Genomic DNA, 19,316 nt, shown 5'->3' on the forward strand with positions numbered 1-19,316 from the left:
TAATCTTTGCTATTGTTTACTTCATTTCTTTTTCATTTATTTTTGATCTGATCTTTATGATTTCTTTCCTTCTGCTAACTTTGGGGTTTTATTGTTCTTCTTTCTCTGATTGCTTTAGGTGCAAGTTTAGGTTGTTTATTTGAAATGTTTCCTGTTACTTAATGTAGGATTGTATTGCTATAAAATTCCCTCTTGGAACTGCTTTTGCTGCATCCCATAGGTTTTGGTTCATCATGTCTCCACTGTCATTTGTTTCTAGGTATTTTTTGATTTCCTCTTTGATTCTTCAGTGATCACTTCGTTATTAAGTAGTGTGTTGTTTAGCCTCCATGTGTTTCTAATTTTTACTGATCTTTTCCTGTAATTGATATCTAGTCTCATAGTGTTGTTGTTGGAAAAGATACTTGATATGATTTCAATTTTTTTAATTTACCAAGGCTTGATGTGTGACCCAGGATATGATCTATCCTGGAGAATGTTCCATGAGCACTTGAGAAGAATGTGTGTTGTGTTGATTTAGGATGGAATATCCTATAAATATCAATTAAGTCCATCTTGTTTAATGTATCATTTGAAACTAGTGTTTCCTTATTTAGTCTCACTCTGGATGATCTGTCCATTGGTGAAAGTGGTGTGTTAAAGTCCCCTACTATGATTGTGTTATTGTCGATTTCCCCTTTTATGGCTGTGAGTATTTCCATTATGTATTGAGGTGCTTCTATGTTGTGTGCATAAATATTTACAGTTGTTATATCTTCTTCAATGTATCCCTTGATCGTTATGTAGTGTCCTTCTTTGTCTCTTGTAATAGTCTTCATTTTAAAGTCTCTTTTGTCTGATATGAGAATTGGTAATCCAGCTTTCTTTTGCTTTCCATTTGCATGGAATATCTTTGTCCATCCCCTGACTTTCAGTCTGTATGTGTCCCTAGGTATGAAATTGGTCTCTTGTAGACAGCATATATATGGGTCTTGTTCATGTATTCATTCAGCGAGTCAGTGTCTTTTGGTGGGAGCATTTATTCCACTTACATTTAAGGTAATTTTCGATATATATGTTCCCATTCCCATTTTCTTAATTGTGTTGGGTTTGTTATTGTAGGTCTTTTCCTTTCCTTGTGTTTCCTGCCTAGAGAAGTTCCTTTAGCATTTTTTGTAAAGCTGTTTGTTGGCGCTGAGCACTCTCAGCTTTTGCTTATCTTTAAAGTTTTTAATTTCTCCATCAAATCTGAATGAGATCCTTCCTGTGTAGAGTAATCTTGGTTGTAGGTGTTTCTCCTTCATCACTTTAAATATGTCCTGCCACTACCTTCTGGCTTGCAGAGTTTCTGCTGAAAGATCAGCTGTTAACCTTATGGGGATTCCATTGTGTGTTATTTGTTGTTTTTCCCTTGCTGCTTTTAATATGTTTTCTTTGTATTTAATTTTTGATAGTTTGATTAATATCTATCTTGCCATGTTCCTCCTTGGATTTATCCTGTTGGGAGTCTCTGTTCTTCCTGGACTTGATTAACTATTTCCTTTCCCATATTAGGGAAGTTTTCAACTATAATCTCTTCTAATATTTTTTCAGTCCCTTTCTTTTTCTCTTCTTCTTTTGTGACCCTTATAATTCTAATGTTGGTATGTTTAATGTTTTCACAGAAGTCTCTGAGAGTGTCCTCTGTTCTTTTCATTCTTTTTTCTTTAGTCTGCTCTGCAGTAGTCATTTCCAGTATTTTATGTTCCAGGTCACTTATCCGTTCTTCTACCTCAGTTATTCTGCTATTGATGCCTTCTAGAGAATTTTTAATTTCATTTATTGTGTTGTTCATCATTGTTTGTTTACTCTTTAGTTCTTCTAGGCCCTTGTTAAACGTTTCTTGTATTTTTTTCCATTCTATTTCCAAGATTTTGGATCATCTTTACTATCATTATTCTGAATTATTTTTCAGGTAGACTGCCTATTACCTCTTCATTTGTTAGGTCTGGTGGGTTTTTACCTTGCTCCTTCATCTACTGTGTGTTTTTGTGTCTTCTCATTTTGCTTAACTTACTGTGTTTGGGGTCTCCTTTTAACAGACTTCAGGTTTTTATTTCCCATTCTTTTTCATGTCTGTCCCCAGTGGCTAAGGTTTGCTCAGTGGGTTGTGTAGGTTTCCTGTTTGAGGGGACTAGTGCCTGTATTCTGGTGGATGAGGCTGGATCTTGTCTTTCTGGTGTGCAGGTCCACGTCTGGTGGTGTGTTTTGGGGTTTCTGTGGCCTTATTATTATTTTAGGCAGCCTCTCTGCTAATGGATGTGGCTGTGTTCCTGTCTTCCTTGTTTGGCATATGGTGTCCAGCACTGTAGCTTGCTGTTCATTGAGTGAAGCTGGGTCTTAGCCTTGAGATGGATATCTCTGGGAGATTTTCACCACTTGATATTACGTAGAGCTGGGAGGTCTCTTTTGGGCCAGTGTCCTGAAGATGGCTCTCCCACCTCAGAGGTACAGCACTGCCCTCTGGTTTGATCTCCAATAGCCTTTCATCCATGTGGCTCAGAATAAAAGGGATAAAAAATAGAAGGGAAGGAAGAAAGAGAGAAAGAGAGAAAGAGAGAAAGAGAGAAAGAGAGAAAGAAAGAAAGAAAGAAAGAAAGAAAGAAAGAAAGAAAGAAAGAAAGAAAGAAAGAAAGAAAGAAAGAAAGAAAGAAAGAAGGAAAGAAAGAAAGAAAGAAAGAAAGAAAGAAAGAAAGAAAGAAAGAAAGAAAGAAAGAAAGAAAGAAAGAAAGAAGGAAAGAAAGAAGGAAAGAAAGAAAAAGAAAGAAAGAGTATAAAATAAAGTGAATTAAAATAAAAAATAAAAATAATTATTAAGGAAAGAATTTAGAAACTAAAAAACAAAAAACAATGGACAGACAGAACCCTAGGACAAATGGTGAAAGGAAAGCTGTACAGGCAAAATCACATACAGAAGCATACACATACACATTCACAAAAAGAGATAAAGGGGCAAAAATAATATATCTTTGCTCCCAAAGTCCACCTCCTCAATTTGGGATGATTTGTTGTCTATTCAGGTATTCCACAGATGCAGGGTACCTCAAGTTGATTGTGGAGATTTAATCCACTTCTTCTGAGGCTGCTGGGAGAGATTTCCCTTTCTTTTCTTTGTTCGCACAGCTCCCGGGGCTCAACTTTGGATTTGAACTGGCCTCTGCTTGTAGGTTGCCTGAAAGCATCTGTTCCCCCTCAGACAGGATGGGGTTAAAGGAGCAGCTGATTCAGCATCTCTGGCTCACTCAGTCGGGGATAGTGAGGTTTACGCATGGGGGGCGAGCCTGTGGCGGCAGCAGCCGGTATGATGTTGCATCAGTCTGAGGCATGCAGTGCGTTCTCCCAGGGAAGTTGTCCCTGGATTCCAGGACGTTGGCAGTGGTGGGCTGCACAGGCTCCTGGGAGGAGAGGTATGGATAGTGACCTGTACTCGCACACAGGCTTCTTGGTTGCAGCAGCAGCAACCTTATCATTTCATGCCTGTCTCTGGGGTCCGCACTGATAGCTGTGGCTCATACCTGTCTCTGGAGCTCCTTTAATGGGCGCTCTTAATCCCCTCTCCTCGCACACCAGGAAACAAAGAGGGAAGAAAAAGTCTCTTGCCTCTTCGGTAGGTCCAGACTTTTTCCCGGACTCCCTCCCAGCTATCCGTGGTGCACCAGCTCCCTTCAGGCTGTGTTCACACAGCCAACTCCAGTCTTCTCCCTGGGATCCGACCTCCCAAGCTGGAGCCTCATCAGCTCCCAGCCCCCACCCTCCATGGTGAGTGAGCAGACAAGCCTCTCGGACTGGTGAGTGCAGATCTTCTCCAATCCTCTGTGCAGGAATCTCTCCGCTTTGCCCTCCACACCCCTGTTCCTGCGTTCTCCATGGCTCTGAAGTTTCCCCTCTCTGCCACCTGCAGTCTCTACCTGCAAAGTGGCTTCTAGTGTGAGGAAACCTTTCCTCCTTCACAGCTCCCTTCCACAGGTACAGGTCCTGTCCCTCTTCTTTGTTTCTGTTTTTTCTTTTCCCTTTGCCCTACCCAGGTACATGGGGAGTTTCTTGCCTTTGGGGAGGTCTGAGGTCTTCTGCCAGCATTCAGTAGGTGTTCTATAGGAGCAGTTCCACATGTAGATGTATTTCTGATGTATCTTGGGGAGGAAGGTGATCTCCACATCTTATTCTTCCTCCATCTTGAAACTCCTATTCTTTTTGATACAGTGGTAAATGGGAATGTTTCCTTAATTTCTCTTTCTGATCTTTCTTTGTTAGTGTACAGGAATGCAAGAGGTTTCTGTGCATTAATTTTGTACCCTGAAACTTTACCAAATTCATTGTTAAGCTCTAGTAGTTTTATGGTAGCATCTTTAGGATTTTCTATGTATAGTATTATGTCATCAGCAGACAATCACCATTTTACATATTTTCCAATTTGAATTCCTTTTATTTCTTTTTCTTCTCTGATAACTGTGGATTGGACTTACAAAATTATGTTGAATTAAAGTAGCAAGAATGCACATCCTTGTCTTCTTCCTGATCTTAGAGGAAATGGTTTCAGCTTTTCACTGTTGGGTATGATGTTAGCTGTGCGTTTTTCACATATGGATTTTATTATGTTGAGGTAGGTTCCCTCTTTGCCCACTTTTTGGAGAGTTTTTATCATAAATCGATGTTGAATTTTGTCAAAAGCTTTTTCTGCATCTGTTGAGATGATCATATGGTTTTTATTCTTCAACTTGTCAGTGTGGTGTATCACACTGTTTGGTTTGCAGATGTTGAAAAATCCTCATATCCCTGAGAAGAATTCCATTTGATCATGTTGTATGATCCTTTTAATGTATTGTTGGATTCAGTTTTCTAGTATTTTGTTGAATATTTTTGTGTCTTTTGTTCATTTGTGATATTGGCCTGTAATTTTCTTTTTTTATGATATCTTTGTCTGGTTTTAGTATCAGAGTAATGGTGGCCTCACAGAATAAGTTTGGAAGTGTTCCTTCCTCTGCAATTTTTTGGACTAGGTTCAGAAGAATAGGTGCTAACTGTGCTCTCAATGTTTGGTAGAATTCGCCTGTATAGCCATCTGGTCTAGGACCTTTATTTGTTGGGAGTGGTGTTTTTTTTGTAATTTTGTTCAAGTATAGTTGATTCACAATGTTGTGTTTAATTTCTGCTGTACAACAAAGTGACTCAGTTATATATAGATATAGATATAGATATAGATTCTTTTCCATTATGGTTTATCACAGGGTATTGAATATGGTTCCCTGTGCTATACAGTAGGACTGTGTTGTTTATCCATCCTATATATAATAGTTTGCATCTGCTAATCCATAATTCCCAATCCTTCCCTCCCCCACCCTCCCCACTTTGGCAACCACAAGTCTCTTCTCTATATTTGTTAGTCAGTTTTTGTTTTGTAGATATGTTCATTTGTATTGTATTTTAGATTCTACATAAAAGTGATATCATATGGTATTTGTCTTTCTCTTGATGACTTACTTCACTTAACATGATAATCTTTAGGTCCATCCATGATGCTGCAAATGGCATTATTTCATTATTTTTTATGGCTGAGTAATATTCCATTCTATGTATGTACCACAACTTCTTTATCCATTCATCTGTCAATGGACACTTAGTGATGGTTGCTTCCATCTCTTGGCTATTGTACATAGTGCTGGTATGAACATAGAGGTGAATGTATCTTTTCGAATTATAGTATTGGCTGGGTATATGATCCAGGATTGCTGGATCATATGGCAGCTTTATTTTTAGTTTTTGAGAACCTCTGTAATGTTTTCCATTATGGCTGCACCAATTTACATTCTCACCAACAGCATAAGAGGATTCCCTTTTCTCCACACCTTCTCTTGCATTTATTATTTGTAGACTTTTTAATGATGGCCATTTTGCCTGGTTTGAGATGATCCCTCATTGTAATATTGATTTGCATTTCTCTAATAATTAGTGATGATATCTTTTCATGTGCCTTTTGGTCATCTGTATGTCTTCTTTGGAGAAACATCTATTTAGGTGTTCTGCCCATTTTTCATTTGAGTTATTTGTGGATTTTTGTCATTGAATTGTAGGAGCTATTTGTATATTTTGGAAATTAAACCCTTGTTGGTTACATCATTTGCAAATATTTTCTTCCAGTCTGTAGATTGTCTTTCCGTTTTGTTTATGGTTTCCTTTACTGTGCAAAAGCTTATATGTTTAATTAGGTCCTATTTATTTTTGCTTTTATTTCTGTTGCCGTGGGAGACTGACCTAAGAAAACATTAGTAGAATGTATGTCAGAGAATGTTTTGCCTGTGTTCTTGTTACCGAATCCATGCTCGCTCTGCTTGCCACACGACTGGCCAATAAATTGGGAGATGAGGTGTTGAGGCACAGAATATGACTTTATTCAGGAAACTGGCAGACTGAGAAGATGGCAGATTAATGTCTCCAAAAAACCACCTTATCAGAGTCTGGATGCCAGTTTGTTTTATAGAATAGAGGGGGGGAGGAGGTGAGGAAGTAAAATAAAAAGGCTATGTCTTGCAAATATCTCCTGAAATGGCCAGCCTTGGGGAGGGGATGTGTTAATTTCTTCTTTCTTGCAGCCGTTCACAGGTGGACAGGGTCAGGATGTTTCCCTGAACAAAGACACTTTGGTTTAACATTCACACAGAGTGGCAGAGTTCCCCAAGGCAGGCCATTATGTATAGACAGTATCCTGTCAGTGAACAAAAGCAACAGGAAGCAAAGGTTAAAGTAAAGAAACAGGTCCAACATGGAGTCAAGATTGGCTCTTCCCTGTTACACTCTCTTCTAGGAGTTTTATGTATCTTGTGTTATATTTAAGCCTTTAAGCCATTTCGAGTTTATTTTTGTGTACGGTGTGAAAGGGTGTGTTCTAGCTCCATTGATTTTCATGTGACTGTCCAGCTTTCCCAGCATCACTTGCTGTAGAGACTGTCTTTTCCCCATTGTATATTCTTGCCTCTTTTGTCAACGATTAATTGCACATAGGTGTGTGGGTTTATTTCTGGGCTCTCAACTCTGTTCCATTGATCTGTCTGTCTCCTTTTGTGCCAGTACCATGCTGTTTTGATTACTGTAGCTTCATAGTATTGTCTGAAGTCTGGGAGGGTTGGTTATGCCTCCTGCTTTGTTCTTTTTCCTCAGGATTGCTTTGGCAATTCTGGGTCTTTTATGGTTCCATATAAATTTTAGGATTATTTGTTCTAGTTCTTTGAATAATGTCATAGGTATTTTGTTTAAAGCTTTAAATCACAGATTCAATTTCAGTACATGTAATTCGTCTATTCATATTTTCTATTTCTTCCTGATTAAGTCTTGGGAGATTGTACCTTTCCAAGAGTTTCTCCATTTCTTCTAGGTTGTCCAGGTTATTGGCATATAGTTGCTTGTAGTAATCTCTCATTATCCTTTGTATTTCTGTGGTGTTCATTGCAACTTCTCCTTTTTAATTTTAATTTTAATTTGGGCCCTTTCCCTTGTTTTCTTGATGAGTCCGGCTAAAGGTTTATCAATTTTGTTTATCTTTTCAAAGAACCAGCTTTTAGTTTCATTAATCTTTTCTATTGTTTTCTTAGTGTCTATTTAATTTATTTCTACTCTGATCTTTATGTTTCCTTCTACTACCTTCAGGTTTTGCTTGTTCTTCTCTCTCCAATTCCTTTAGGTGTAAGGTTAGCTTCCTTATTTGAGATTTGTCTTGTTTCCTGAGGTAAGCTTGTATTGCTATAAACTTCCATCTTAGAACTGCTTTTGCTGCATCCCATATCTTTTGGATCTTCATGTTTTCATTTTCTACCGAGGTCCAGCCCCGGCAGAACCAGGGTTCCCTGAGATGGAGGCAACGGCGTCGGCAAGAAAAATAAATAAATAAACGGGGCAAGGGGGTAGGTGCAGGAGCTTCTGTTAAGCTTCTGACAGCTTTATTTTTGACATATCATTTCTTATATAGGATTTTCTAAACAATAGCATCAGCATTTTCTACGTAACTCCTGTTTTTGACTCATTACCTCATTTCTACACCTACATACAGAAACATTAGCAAGCATTGTTCCGTCTTAAGATCTTATCGCGCAAACAGGATGTTTAGGTCTAGAAAGCTAATTATTCTTTTCTACTTCAGCTAACATCATATATTGGCCTGTGTCCCAGTATTCTCAATACCTTGTTCAAAACACATTGTGTGAAAATACAATTCTATTTTCTACGTAAGGCAATCAATTTTAACTTTCATAGTTACATATAATTCATTCGTAAAATATTTACAGTAAAGTCCTTCTGCTTCTCTCTTTTTCCTCCAATATACCGGAGAGGGGGCATATCACATAATCCACCATTTGAGGGCATCCTATACATAATACCCCACTATTTGCTTCCCGTCTATATCCCTTATTCCTTCTATGGGCCATAGCTCATCTAATTCTTCCTTTAAACTTCTACTCCTTAATTGAAACACTCCTTTGTTGCCTGAACAAGGGACTTTTTTCCAAAGTAAATTATTTACAGTGGGTATAGCTACTGTTGTGGTTACAGGGGTTGTTGTGGTCTCGTACCAAGGGGGATTTGCTTTGTAATACTTCCATCTTCTTGGCCTAAACCCTCCAGAAACCCCCTCAGTTTTTAGCAAGAATTTTCCTAGAATCAGAAGAGATGCTTTCCGCCGCCCACAGGGAGAGGAGCTTTGCTTCCTCATGCCATAACTTCTCGCCGAGCTTTGCTCAGGCAATAGTTGGCAATGCTGGACGGCTTCCGGCAATTTTCATTTGTCTCTAGGTATTTTTTTTATTTCTTCTTTGATTTCTTCAGTGATCCATTTGTTGATTAGGAGCATATTGTTTAGCCTACATGTGCTTGTGTGGTTTTTTTGCAGTTTCTTTCTTGTAGTTGATTTCTAATCTCATAGCATCATGGTTAGAAAAGAAGCTAGATATGATTTCAATTTTCTTAAATTTACCAAGGCTTGTTTTGTTGCCTAGCATGTGATGTATCCTGGAAACTGTTCCGTGGGCACTTGAAAAGAATGTGTATTCTGCTCCTTTTGGATGGAACACTATATAGATATCAGTTAAGTCCATCTGGTCTAATGTATCATTTAAGGACTGTGTTCCTTATTGATTTTATTTATTTTCCTTGTCTGATTCCTTTGGTGAGGACTTCCAGTACTATGTTAAATATAAGTGGTGAGAGTGGACGTCTTTATGTTGTTCCTGATTTTAGAGGAAAAGCTTTTAGATTTCATCATTGATTATGATGTTAGCTGTGGGTTTGTCATATATGGCCTTTATTATGTTGAGGTATATTACCTCTATACCAACTTTGTTTAGAGTTTTTATCATAAATGGATGTTTAATTTTGTCAAATGCATTTGCAGCATCTATTGAGATAATCATTTGATTTTTCTTCTTCAATTTGTTAATGTGGTGTATCACTTTGATTGATTTGCAGATACTGAAGCATCCTTTACACCTCTAGGATAAATCCTACTTTATTATTTTGTGTTCCTCTTAATAGGTTGTTCAATTTAGTTTGCTAATATTTTATTGAGGGTTTTTGTATCTATGTTCATCAGTGATATTAGCTTGTAATTTTCCTTTTTTTGGTGGTATCTTTGGTTTTGGTATCAGGATTATGCTTGCCTTATAAAATGAGTTCAAAAGTATTCTTTTTTTGTTTAATTTTCTAGGAATTCTTTGAGAAGGATGGGTGTTAACTCTTATTTAAATATTTTTAGAATTCATCAGTGAAGCAATTTGTCCTGGACTTCTGTTTGTTGGGAATTGTTTTTATTACTGATTCAGTTTTATTACTGTTAATTGGTCTGTTCACATTTTCTAGTTCTTCCTGTTCAGTCTTGGAAGATTGTATGTTTCTAGGAATTTATCCATTTTTTTCTAGATTGTCCATTTTTGCAGTATAACTGTTTGTAGTAATCTCATGATCCTTTTTATTTCTGTGCTATTAGTTATTTCTCCTCTTTCCCTTCTGATTTTATTGATTTGGGCTCTTTCTCTTTTTTTCTTGATGAGTCTGGCTAGAGGTTTTTAATCTCTATTTCATTTGTTTCTGCTCTGATCTTTATTATTTATTTCCTTCTACTAACTTTGAGTTTTGTTTCTTTCTTCTTTTTCTAACTCCTTTAAGTGTAAGGTTAGATTGTTTTACATTTTTCTTGCTTCCTGATACAGGCGTGGATCACTATCCACTTCCCTCTAATAACTGCTTTTGCTGTGGCCCATAGATTGTAGATCATTGTGTTTTTGCTTTCATTTGTCTCTATTTTTTTATTTCCTCTTTGATTTCTACAGTGATCCATTGGTTGTTTTAGTGCATGTTGTTTAGACTCCACATGTGTGTGTGTGGGGGGGGGTTGAAGTTTTTTGTTGTTGTTCTTGTACTTGATTTCTAGTCTCATACCATTGTTGGAAAATATGCTTGATATGATTTCAGTTTTCTTAAATTTATTGAGGCTTGTTTTGCAGCCCAGCATGTGAACTGTCTTTGGAGAATGTTCCATGTGCCCTTGAAAAAATGTGGGTTTTGTTGTTTTTGGATCAGAAGTTCTGTATATTTGTATTATTTCCATCTAGTCTAACGTGTCATTTAAGACCAGTGTTTCCTGATTTATTTTCTGTCTGGATGATCTCTCCATTGATGTAAGTGTGATATTGACATCGACTACTATTATTGTGTTACTGTCAATTTGTCCTTTGATGTCTGTATTTGCATTATGTATTTAGGTATTCCAACTTTGGTTTAATATATATTTACAATTGATATACATCTTGCTGGATTGACCCCTTCATCATTATGTAATGTCCTTCTTTGTCTCTTGTTACAGTCTTTGTTTTAAAGTCTATTCATCTAAAAAAGTATTGCTACCCCAGCTTTTTTTTCATTTCCATTTTGATGGAATACCTTTTTTATCCTGTCACATTCAGTTTTTGTGTGTGTTTACATCTGAAGTGAGTGTCTTATAGGTAACATATAGATGGTCATGTTCTTTTTAGTCATTCAACCACTTTCTATGTCTTTTGATTGGAACATTTAATTTATTTACATTTTAAATAATTATCAATAGTTATATATCAATACTTATTGCCATTTTGTTAATTTTTTTCTGGTTGTTTTTGTCTTTTTTAATCTTTCTTCATCTTTTGCTCTCTTCCCTTGTGATTTGATGAGTATCATTAGTGTTATGTTTGGATTCCTCTCTTTCTCTCTCTCTCCCTCTCTCTTGTGTGTGTGTGGGGGGTGTATGTGTGTCTGTTACAGGTTTTTGCTTTGTGGTTACCATGATGTTCATATTTCACAATATATATGATTATTTTCAGTTGATGATCTCTTAAGTTTGAACTCATCTAAAAACGCTGCATTTTTATACCCCTCTTTTTTTGTGTGTGTGGTATGTGGGCCTCTCACTGTTGTGCCCTCTCCCGTTGCAGAGCACAGGCTCCAGACACGCAGGCTCAGTGGTCATGGCTCATGGGCCCAGCCACTCTGCGGCATGTGGGATCTTCCCGGACCAGGGTACGAACCCATGTTCCCTGCATCAGCAGGCGGACTCTCAACCACTGCACCACCAGGGAAGCCCTATACCCCTCTTATGTTTAATGCTTTTGGCATCATATTTTGCATGCTTTTTGTGTGTATTTCTTAACTACTTTATGTGTATATATAGGTGATTTTACCACTCTGTCTTTTAACCTTCCTAGTTGTTTTATAAGTGGTTGACCTTTACTGTGCCTTTGCCTTTACCACTGAGATTTTGCCTTTTGTAATTTTTATATTTCTAGTTTTGGTCTTGCCTTTGCTACTTAGAGAAGTCCCTTTAGCATTTCTTGGAGAGCTGTTAGTTTAGTGATACCTAACTCTTTTAGTGCTTGCTTCTCTGTAAAACATTCTCTCTCCTTCAAACCTGAAGATAGCCTTGCTGGGTAGAGTAGTCTTGGTTGTATGTTTTGTCCTTTCATCACTATGAATACATCACTTTGGCACTCCCTTCTGGCTTGCAGGTTCTGCTGAAAAGTCAACTGAAAGTCTTATGGGAATTCCTTTGTATGTAACTAGCTGCTTTTCTCTTGTCACTTTTAAGATTCTCTATCTATAATTTTTGCCATTTTAGTTATAGTGTGCCTTGGTGTGGATTGCTTTTCATTCAGCTTGTTTTGGACTCAGTTGCTTCCTGGACCTGGATATCTATTTCCTTTCCCAGGTAGGGGAAGTTTCCAGTTATTATTTCTTCAAATAAATTGTGTCCTTTTCTCTCTTCTTTGGGACCCCTATAATGTCAATATTAGTACTCTTGGTATTTTTTCCAGAAATCTTTTAAAAGCTATCCTCACTTCTTAAATTCTCTTTTTCCCTTTTTCTATTCAGCTTGGCTGATTTACATTATTCTATCTTTCAGTTCACTGATCTGTTTCTCTGTATCATGCCACGTACTCTTGATTCCTTCTTAGTGTTTTTTGTTTTTTTTGTTTTTTATAATTTCAACTATTGTATTCTTCAGCTCTGTTTTGTTGTTCTTTATACTTTGTAACTCTTTGTTAGACTTCTCACTGTGTTCATCCATTATTCTCCCAAGTTCACTGAGCATTTTTATGATAATTACCTTGAAGTCTTTATTGGGTAGGTTGCTCTCTTCCAATTTGTTTAGTTCTTCTTCTGAGATTTTGTCTTGTTCCTTTGTTTGGAACATATTCCTCTGTCTCCTCGTTTTGCCCAGTTCTCTGTGTTTATTTCTATTTATTAAGTAGGTCAGTCATGTTTCCTGATCTTGGAGAAGTGGCATTATGTAGGAGATATCCTATGGGGCCAATCAGCATACTCCACTCTGGTCACCAGAGCTATATGTCCTAGGAGTGCCTGATGTGTGTGCTGCGTGGGTTCTTCTGTTGTGGTGGAGCCACTACTCTGGGTGTGCTGGCAGGCACGGCTGACTCCCAGCCCAGTTGGTTTCCAGGCCCTGTGTTTTGGTGGCTGCCAGCCCACTGTTTGGCAGGGCTGGGTCCTGGCATGACTGGCTGTTCAGCCCCAGTGGTCCCAGGGCTGGTGCTCTCTTGCTAGTTGGTGGGACCAGGGGCCTAGGTGACTGTCTTCAGGGTCTGGGGGGACCTAGGGCTGGTACCTCACCACTGGTGGGTGGGGTTATCCCAGGGCAGCTAAATGTATGTGCCTATGGGGCTTTTATTTTTATCTTTGTTTCATCATATGTAACATGTCTTTTTTCTTTATTCAGTTACTTTTAAAGTTTTCTCTGTCTTTTGAGCAATTTGGTTTCATGTCCCTTGGTGTAATTTTTTTATTTCTTTTACTTGGGGTTCACTGATCTTCTTAGATATGTGGGTTCATAGTTTTCATAAAATCTGTAAATTTTAGAGGCATTATTTCTTCAAATATTGTTTTCTTCCCTCTTACTTTCTGGGACTCTAATTGCAGTTGTGTGCTTTGTCAGTTGAAGTTGTCCCATAGCTCATTGATGCTCTGTTGTTTTGCTTGTTTGTTTTGCACTTTTTTTTTTATTTTTTATAGTGTCTATTGCCGTGTCTTCACCAGTCTTTTTACCTGCCATCTAAAATTTGCCATTAATCCTATTTGGTACTTTTTTTTTTTTTTGTCTCACATTTTAGTTTTCATCTCTGTTTTATTTGTTTCTTTTTATATCTTCTGTGTCTCTTAACTTTTGAACATATATTTCAGTTGTGGGTCAATTTTGATTGATTTTTTAAATTTTCATTTTGCATTATATTTTCCTTCTCTTTTGTATGCCTTGTAATTTTGGATAAGAAGCTTGACATAGTGAATTTTACCTTGGTGATTGCTGGATGCTTTTGTATTCCCATTCTTGAGCTACTTTCTGAGTTAAGTTAGGGAAAACAATTGATACTTTTGTGCCTTCCTTTTAAGATATTTTTAGGCAGGACCAGAGCAGTGTTTAATCTAGGGATACTCACTACTCAGGCAGGTTTCTTTCAAGTTCTCTACCATATACTCCATGAATATGAGATTTTCCAGTCTGACTGGTGGGAACAGACAATATTCTTCACCCTGCGTGAACTCCCATTTCCCTCTAAACCTTTCATACGGTTCTTCCCATGACCTCTGTTATTTTTTTCACCACATATGGGTTTGTGGTAGAAGACACTTGAAAGAGACCCCCTACAGGGTTCTCTCTCTGTTCCTCTTACCTCTTCATTAATCGTTCTTGCACTCTCTGCCCTGGTCTTCCTTGACTCTCAGTCTGCCTCATCACCACAGGGAATCTGCCAGGCTCTGCCTGAGTTTTCCTTACCTACCCAGCATCCTGAAAACTCCTTCAAGGTTCTAAGCTAGAGCAATCACAGGGCTTATGTGATTTGTTTCCCATCTTTTAGGGGTTACTTTCCTTCATTGCCTAATATCTGATCTCTTGAAAACTGTTGCTTTCTATATTTTATGGGTATTTTTTTTGGAGGGGCTGGGTTTCAACCAGGTGAGTGAATCCAGTTCCTGGTTTTACATCTTGGCCAGAGGCACAAAAGTCCTTGGAACTTTAATCATTTTTATGATTATCATTTATGTCTGTTTTATTGATGTAATTCACTGTTATGTTCTTTATAATATTATTTTTTCATTTATTTCTGCACATATGTTCTTTTTCCAATAGATTTTTTGATTGGTTGTTCTACTCCTACATAGTTTCAACCAATTACATTATTCTTCAAATTCTGACATTACAGTGTAGTCTTTGGTTTCTCACTGCTTCTGCTAGTGATGAAAATTTCACAAATGCTTTTGTTTCTATATTAGTAGATGCTTGTTAAGGAGAGTTTAATTCTCCTTTCTATAAAAGATGATTGGTAGAGATAGTTTATTTTAAATTGTTACATAATTTAATAGATTTAAAATTGTGTTTTACTATGAGGTTATATTACATTTATAAGGTTTTATTACAACATAGAGAAAATAGGCATATTCACATTTACTCTGATGAAAAATGTATGATATTCTGACCACGACAATGTTAGCAGTCAGCTGCTAACCTTGGATTTATATTTTGCTTTCTTTAGTATTTTATACAGTAAACGACCAGTTACTGAGCATATTAACAACATGGGACCCTCCCTTCTATGATGTTGTATCTGTAAACAGATACCCTTATACTTTGGGGCCCAGATTACCAGCAAAGATCAATAGTTCCTTTCTCCTCCTGACCATTTAGCACATTCCACCATAGTTCCTGCTACTTTACATTTTTCTCCTCCCTCACTAACCACATTCCATTTACACAGAATTGGTATCCCCTGATTGTAGAATGGTAAATAAGGATATACTATATTTTGAAAAATCTGTTTTAAGATTCTCTTTTGACAGTTAACTATGCAGTGTATGGGTTTTATTTTCCCTAATGATGGGTAAAATAAAACAGATTGCAAAGCTATTAATGCTTTCATACTTTGAGAAAATGTGAAATGATATATTTTACTAAAACCTTTAATGATATGTAGTTTCATATATGTATATATATATTTTTTTTTTTCATTTTAATTTAGGATTTGCTTTCCCATATGCTGCATATGGACCCACAGCAGCGGTACACTACAGAACAAGTATTAAAACACTCATGGATAACCCACAGAGATCAGTTGCCAAATGATCAGCCAAATAGAAATGATACATTACATGTTGTTAAGGTAAAAAGAAAAACATACTTTTAAGCACCTTCTAAATGCTTGATACCTAATAATGCCATTGCATGCCATCCACTGATGACACATATAATTACTTTAAAGTATCTTTATTTTTTAAAGGTATATTTATAGATGTTTTGGTTTGCATTGTTTTTTTAAGTAACAAACTTCTTTACCTACTTCCTTACTGATGATAAATAAAAAGTTCTTGATTGTATTTGACTTGCTCTTAAGAGACACTGGGGCTAGGAGCAGACTAAATTCAAGTTTTGTATGGAAACAAAAGATGGCTAGTGGTTCCTAAATTAATAACCATTGGTTTCCATATTTATAGACATTGAACCTAGATTTTAAAGTTTAGCATTTTATCCATTTATCTGTAGATGGACACTAAAGTGTTTCCATATCTTGACCATTTTGATATTGCTGGAATGAACATGGGAGTGCAGATAATCTCTGAGGGTAAAGAAATTGTGATGTGTGTGTGTGTGGAATATATTATATATAATAGAATATTATTCAGCTTTTTGAAAGAAGATCTTGCCATTTGCAACAACATAGATGAACCCATAAGACATTATTGCTAAGGGAAATAACATAGAAACACGAAGAAAAATAGTACATGATCTCTTTTATATGTGGAATCTAAAAAAGTCAAATATGTAGAAACAGAATAGAACAGTGGTTACCACGGAGGTGGTGGAAATGGGGAGATATTTGTTAAGGCATACAAAGTTACAGTTATGTAGGGTGAATAAGTCTAGAGATCTAATGTGAAGCCTGATGACTATTTGAATACTGGAAATTTTCTAAGATTTCAGGTGCTCTCATCACACAAAAAAGTGATAACTGTGTGAAGAGAAAATATGTTGATTAGCTTGACTATAGTAATAATTTTACTATATATATCAAAATAACATGTTGTATGCCTTAAATATATACAATTCCTATTAAAAATGAGATTAAAAAGATATTTAAAAGCAAATTCAATGAGTTTTGAAAGACTGGTAAAAATAATATTTTCATGTTTTAAAAATTTGTAAGAAGCATAGTTATTGAAGTAAAAAATATACAAGTAATCAAGTGTTAATTAATCAAGGGAGCATCAATACACAGTTTAAGGATTCTCAATTATTTTCCTGGGGGAAAAAAAGTTGTATTCTAGTTAAATTTCTCATGATATAATGTGGAAGTTTTCTTACTTCCAGAGATTGTTATTCATTTTGTGATATTTGTCATTATTTTAGGGAGCAGTGGTCGCCACATATTCTGCCCTGACTCATAAGACCTTTCAACCAGTCCTAGAGCCTGTTGCTGCTTCAAGATTAGCTCAAAGACGGAGCATGAAAAAGCGAACATCAACTGGCCTGTAAGATTTTTAGTGTTCCTCAGCCAAACTGGATGAATAAAAATTTAAATGTGTGGCTGTTTGTCTAATCTTATATCAAAGGCATTGTTTTCTACTACATTACTTGAATATTATGTTTAAGCTTCCTTTTTTTAAGGGAGAGTGAGATAAAAAATATATACAGGTCCACAATATTCATACTGCATTGTTTTTCAGTAGTGTCCAAGTGTTTAAGTATAAAATTGGTGTCTACAAGGTCCTACCAACTTCTCTGCACACTAACTTCTAAAGTTCCTTTCAAATAAAGTCACTTTAATAGTTTTTCTGGTTGTGTAAAATAATGGTTTGGGGAATCATTGCCAACAATTTAAATGAAAGTATAATAGTATAATGCCAAGCAATGTCAATATTTTTTAACATTAGATCCTGAAAGAATAAGCCTCTTTTTTTTAAGAAAAACAAAAAATGTATTGTAGAAGCTTATTGTGTGTAACCAAAGGACTCCATTCATTTGACTCTCTGTAGTTACTAAAATGTAAACATAGTAGTTTGGTGCCAGATTAAAAAATCATTTGTGCTAATATGTGAACTCCTAATATGGTTGATGCCAAATTTTACAGAAGAATTAAATCACATATAATGTGTGCCGACAGACCTGTATATTATCCATAAGTGGCCTCATCTAGAAATAAAGATTTTCATAAGGCTTCTGTAAATTTTACATCTAATGGAATTGTAGTACAAGTGAAGAAATTTTTAGCCAAAGGCTTTATATTGGTGTTGTAATCTACTAAATAGGTCATAGTTAAGCCTTTGAAAATAAAGTACATGGTGTTGGTACTACCTTGGTGTTATGTAAGCTGACTTTCAATTTAACTGATTGGATTTAATTATCATCTGTCCCTTTATAATGAACTACACTGTTGTTTTTTGGACTTCCATGTGCTTTGAATTACAGTGTAGCATATTAATCTATCTTTAATCCTATGGTCATATAGTTGAAACTTTACTATAGTGGATTTGTGAGCTTAGCACACATGATATAGTTATAATGCACTTCAGTAAATTTTAGATAATGCTACATAATAGTTTACTTAAAGAAGATAAACAGTCTTCTTAAATAGGAAGTAATGCTAATGATCTGCATAAAATTTGAACACATTTTAAAATAATATTTATAATAAAAAGGTCTGGCCAAATTTGTCCTATTATTAAATTTTATGATTCAGATCCACTGCATGGTATGTATTGTTTTCTCTAAATGATGGAATTTGAAAGAATCTTTTTGTGTTGTTGAAGAAAATACCATTACTACTACTTTAAATACCATTACTACTACTACTGCTGCTGCTACTGCTACTGCTACTGACAGAAGGAACTCATGAATGTAAACTGGAGGATATTACACTTTTCTTTAGTGAATATAAGTGATCTACTTGTGCGTACTTGGTATACTGTTTGCTGTGTATTTTATTTTGCTTAGTTCAGAGAGAGGTGATTATTGAGTGCTGAAGTATAAAATTTAGTCTAGGAGACTTGTAACTTCAGTATTTAATAAAAGAAACTATACATAATTCTCTTTATAATGTAAGTGCTGTATATTCCATTCACAAAGGTCTATTTCTTGTGTGTGATATATAAAAGTATGTATCCTTATTTTGAGGTGTCCTTTTGCAATAATGGAAAGACATTAAAAACATCTAGTGTTACAATGGAAAACATTACTTAGAAACATACTGGGATCATATCTTGCAGATTTTTATGTCCCAGTTTGGCTTTTTCTTTCCTCATTTTGCTTTATTACTAGAAGTACTTGTGTGTGACAATTTGTGTTCTCATATTCTGGCTTATTTTCCTCTTGTCATATCTTGTTTGTGATGTTATATCTTCTTATCAGAATTGATATGACAAACTCAGAGGTATGATTTTGGTGTTCAGCTTTTCAGGACAGAAATACTCTTTCCATGTATGCTTTTGTAGTAGTAGAATTAGGGTAAGTAAAGTTGGAAAATGAAAAATGACCACAAAATAACTTCCAGTCTTTCCATAATCAGAAGTTTTTGAAAGTAGATTATCTTAATTTTTCAGTGAGTTTGCTCAGAAAGGTCATGCCATACAGTCCCTTCCTGAAAGGAACATGATCAGAAATAAGCAATGAACAGCATGATTCCTTATCATTCAGTGAGGATTGACAGTGTATAAAAGACGCAGATGTGCTAGTGGATTTTCCCAATAACTGTGAGAACTTTCTTCTGGAATATTCGAACATGGTAGCT

General features: G+C 36.1%; 1 protein-coding gene across 7 annotated transcripts in view; it reads left to right on the forward strand.

Annotated features, from left to right (window-relative positions):
* The window catches only part of RPS6KA6 (ribosomal protein S6 kinase A6), a 158,700-nt gene extending 140,005 nt beyond the window's left edge, over window positions 1-18,695 (forward strand). For 5 of the 7 annotated variants that reach the window (XM_059051260.2, XM_067023965.1, XM_067023964.1 and 2 more), the window contains 2 exons: window positions 15,555-15,695; window positions 16,940-18,695. In XM_059051260.2, coding sequence (XP_058907243.1) covers window positions 15,555-15,695; window positions 16,940-17,065 — 267 coding nt within the window. In that variant the 3' untranslated portion in view covers window positions 17,066-18,695. The remainder of the gene's footprint in view (window positions 1-15,554; window positions 15,696-16,939) is intronic. The other 2 variants (XM_067023968.1, XM_067023967.1) reach the window with 1 other exon arrangement.
* Window positions 18,696-19,316: the final 621 nt, after the last annotated feature.

Source organism: Kogia breviceps, chromosome X (assembly GCF_026419965.1).
Source record: "Kogia breviceps isolate mKogBre1 chromosome X, mKogBre1 haplotype 1, whole genome shotgun sequence".
In the NCBI taxonomy this organism is placed as follows: Eukaryota; Metazoa; Chordata; class Mammalia; order Artiodactyla; family Physeteridae; genus Kogia; species Kogia breviceps.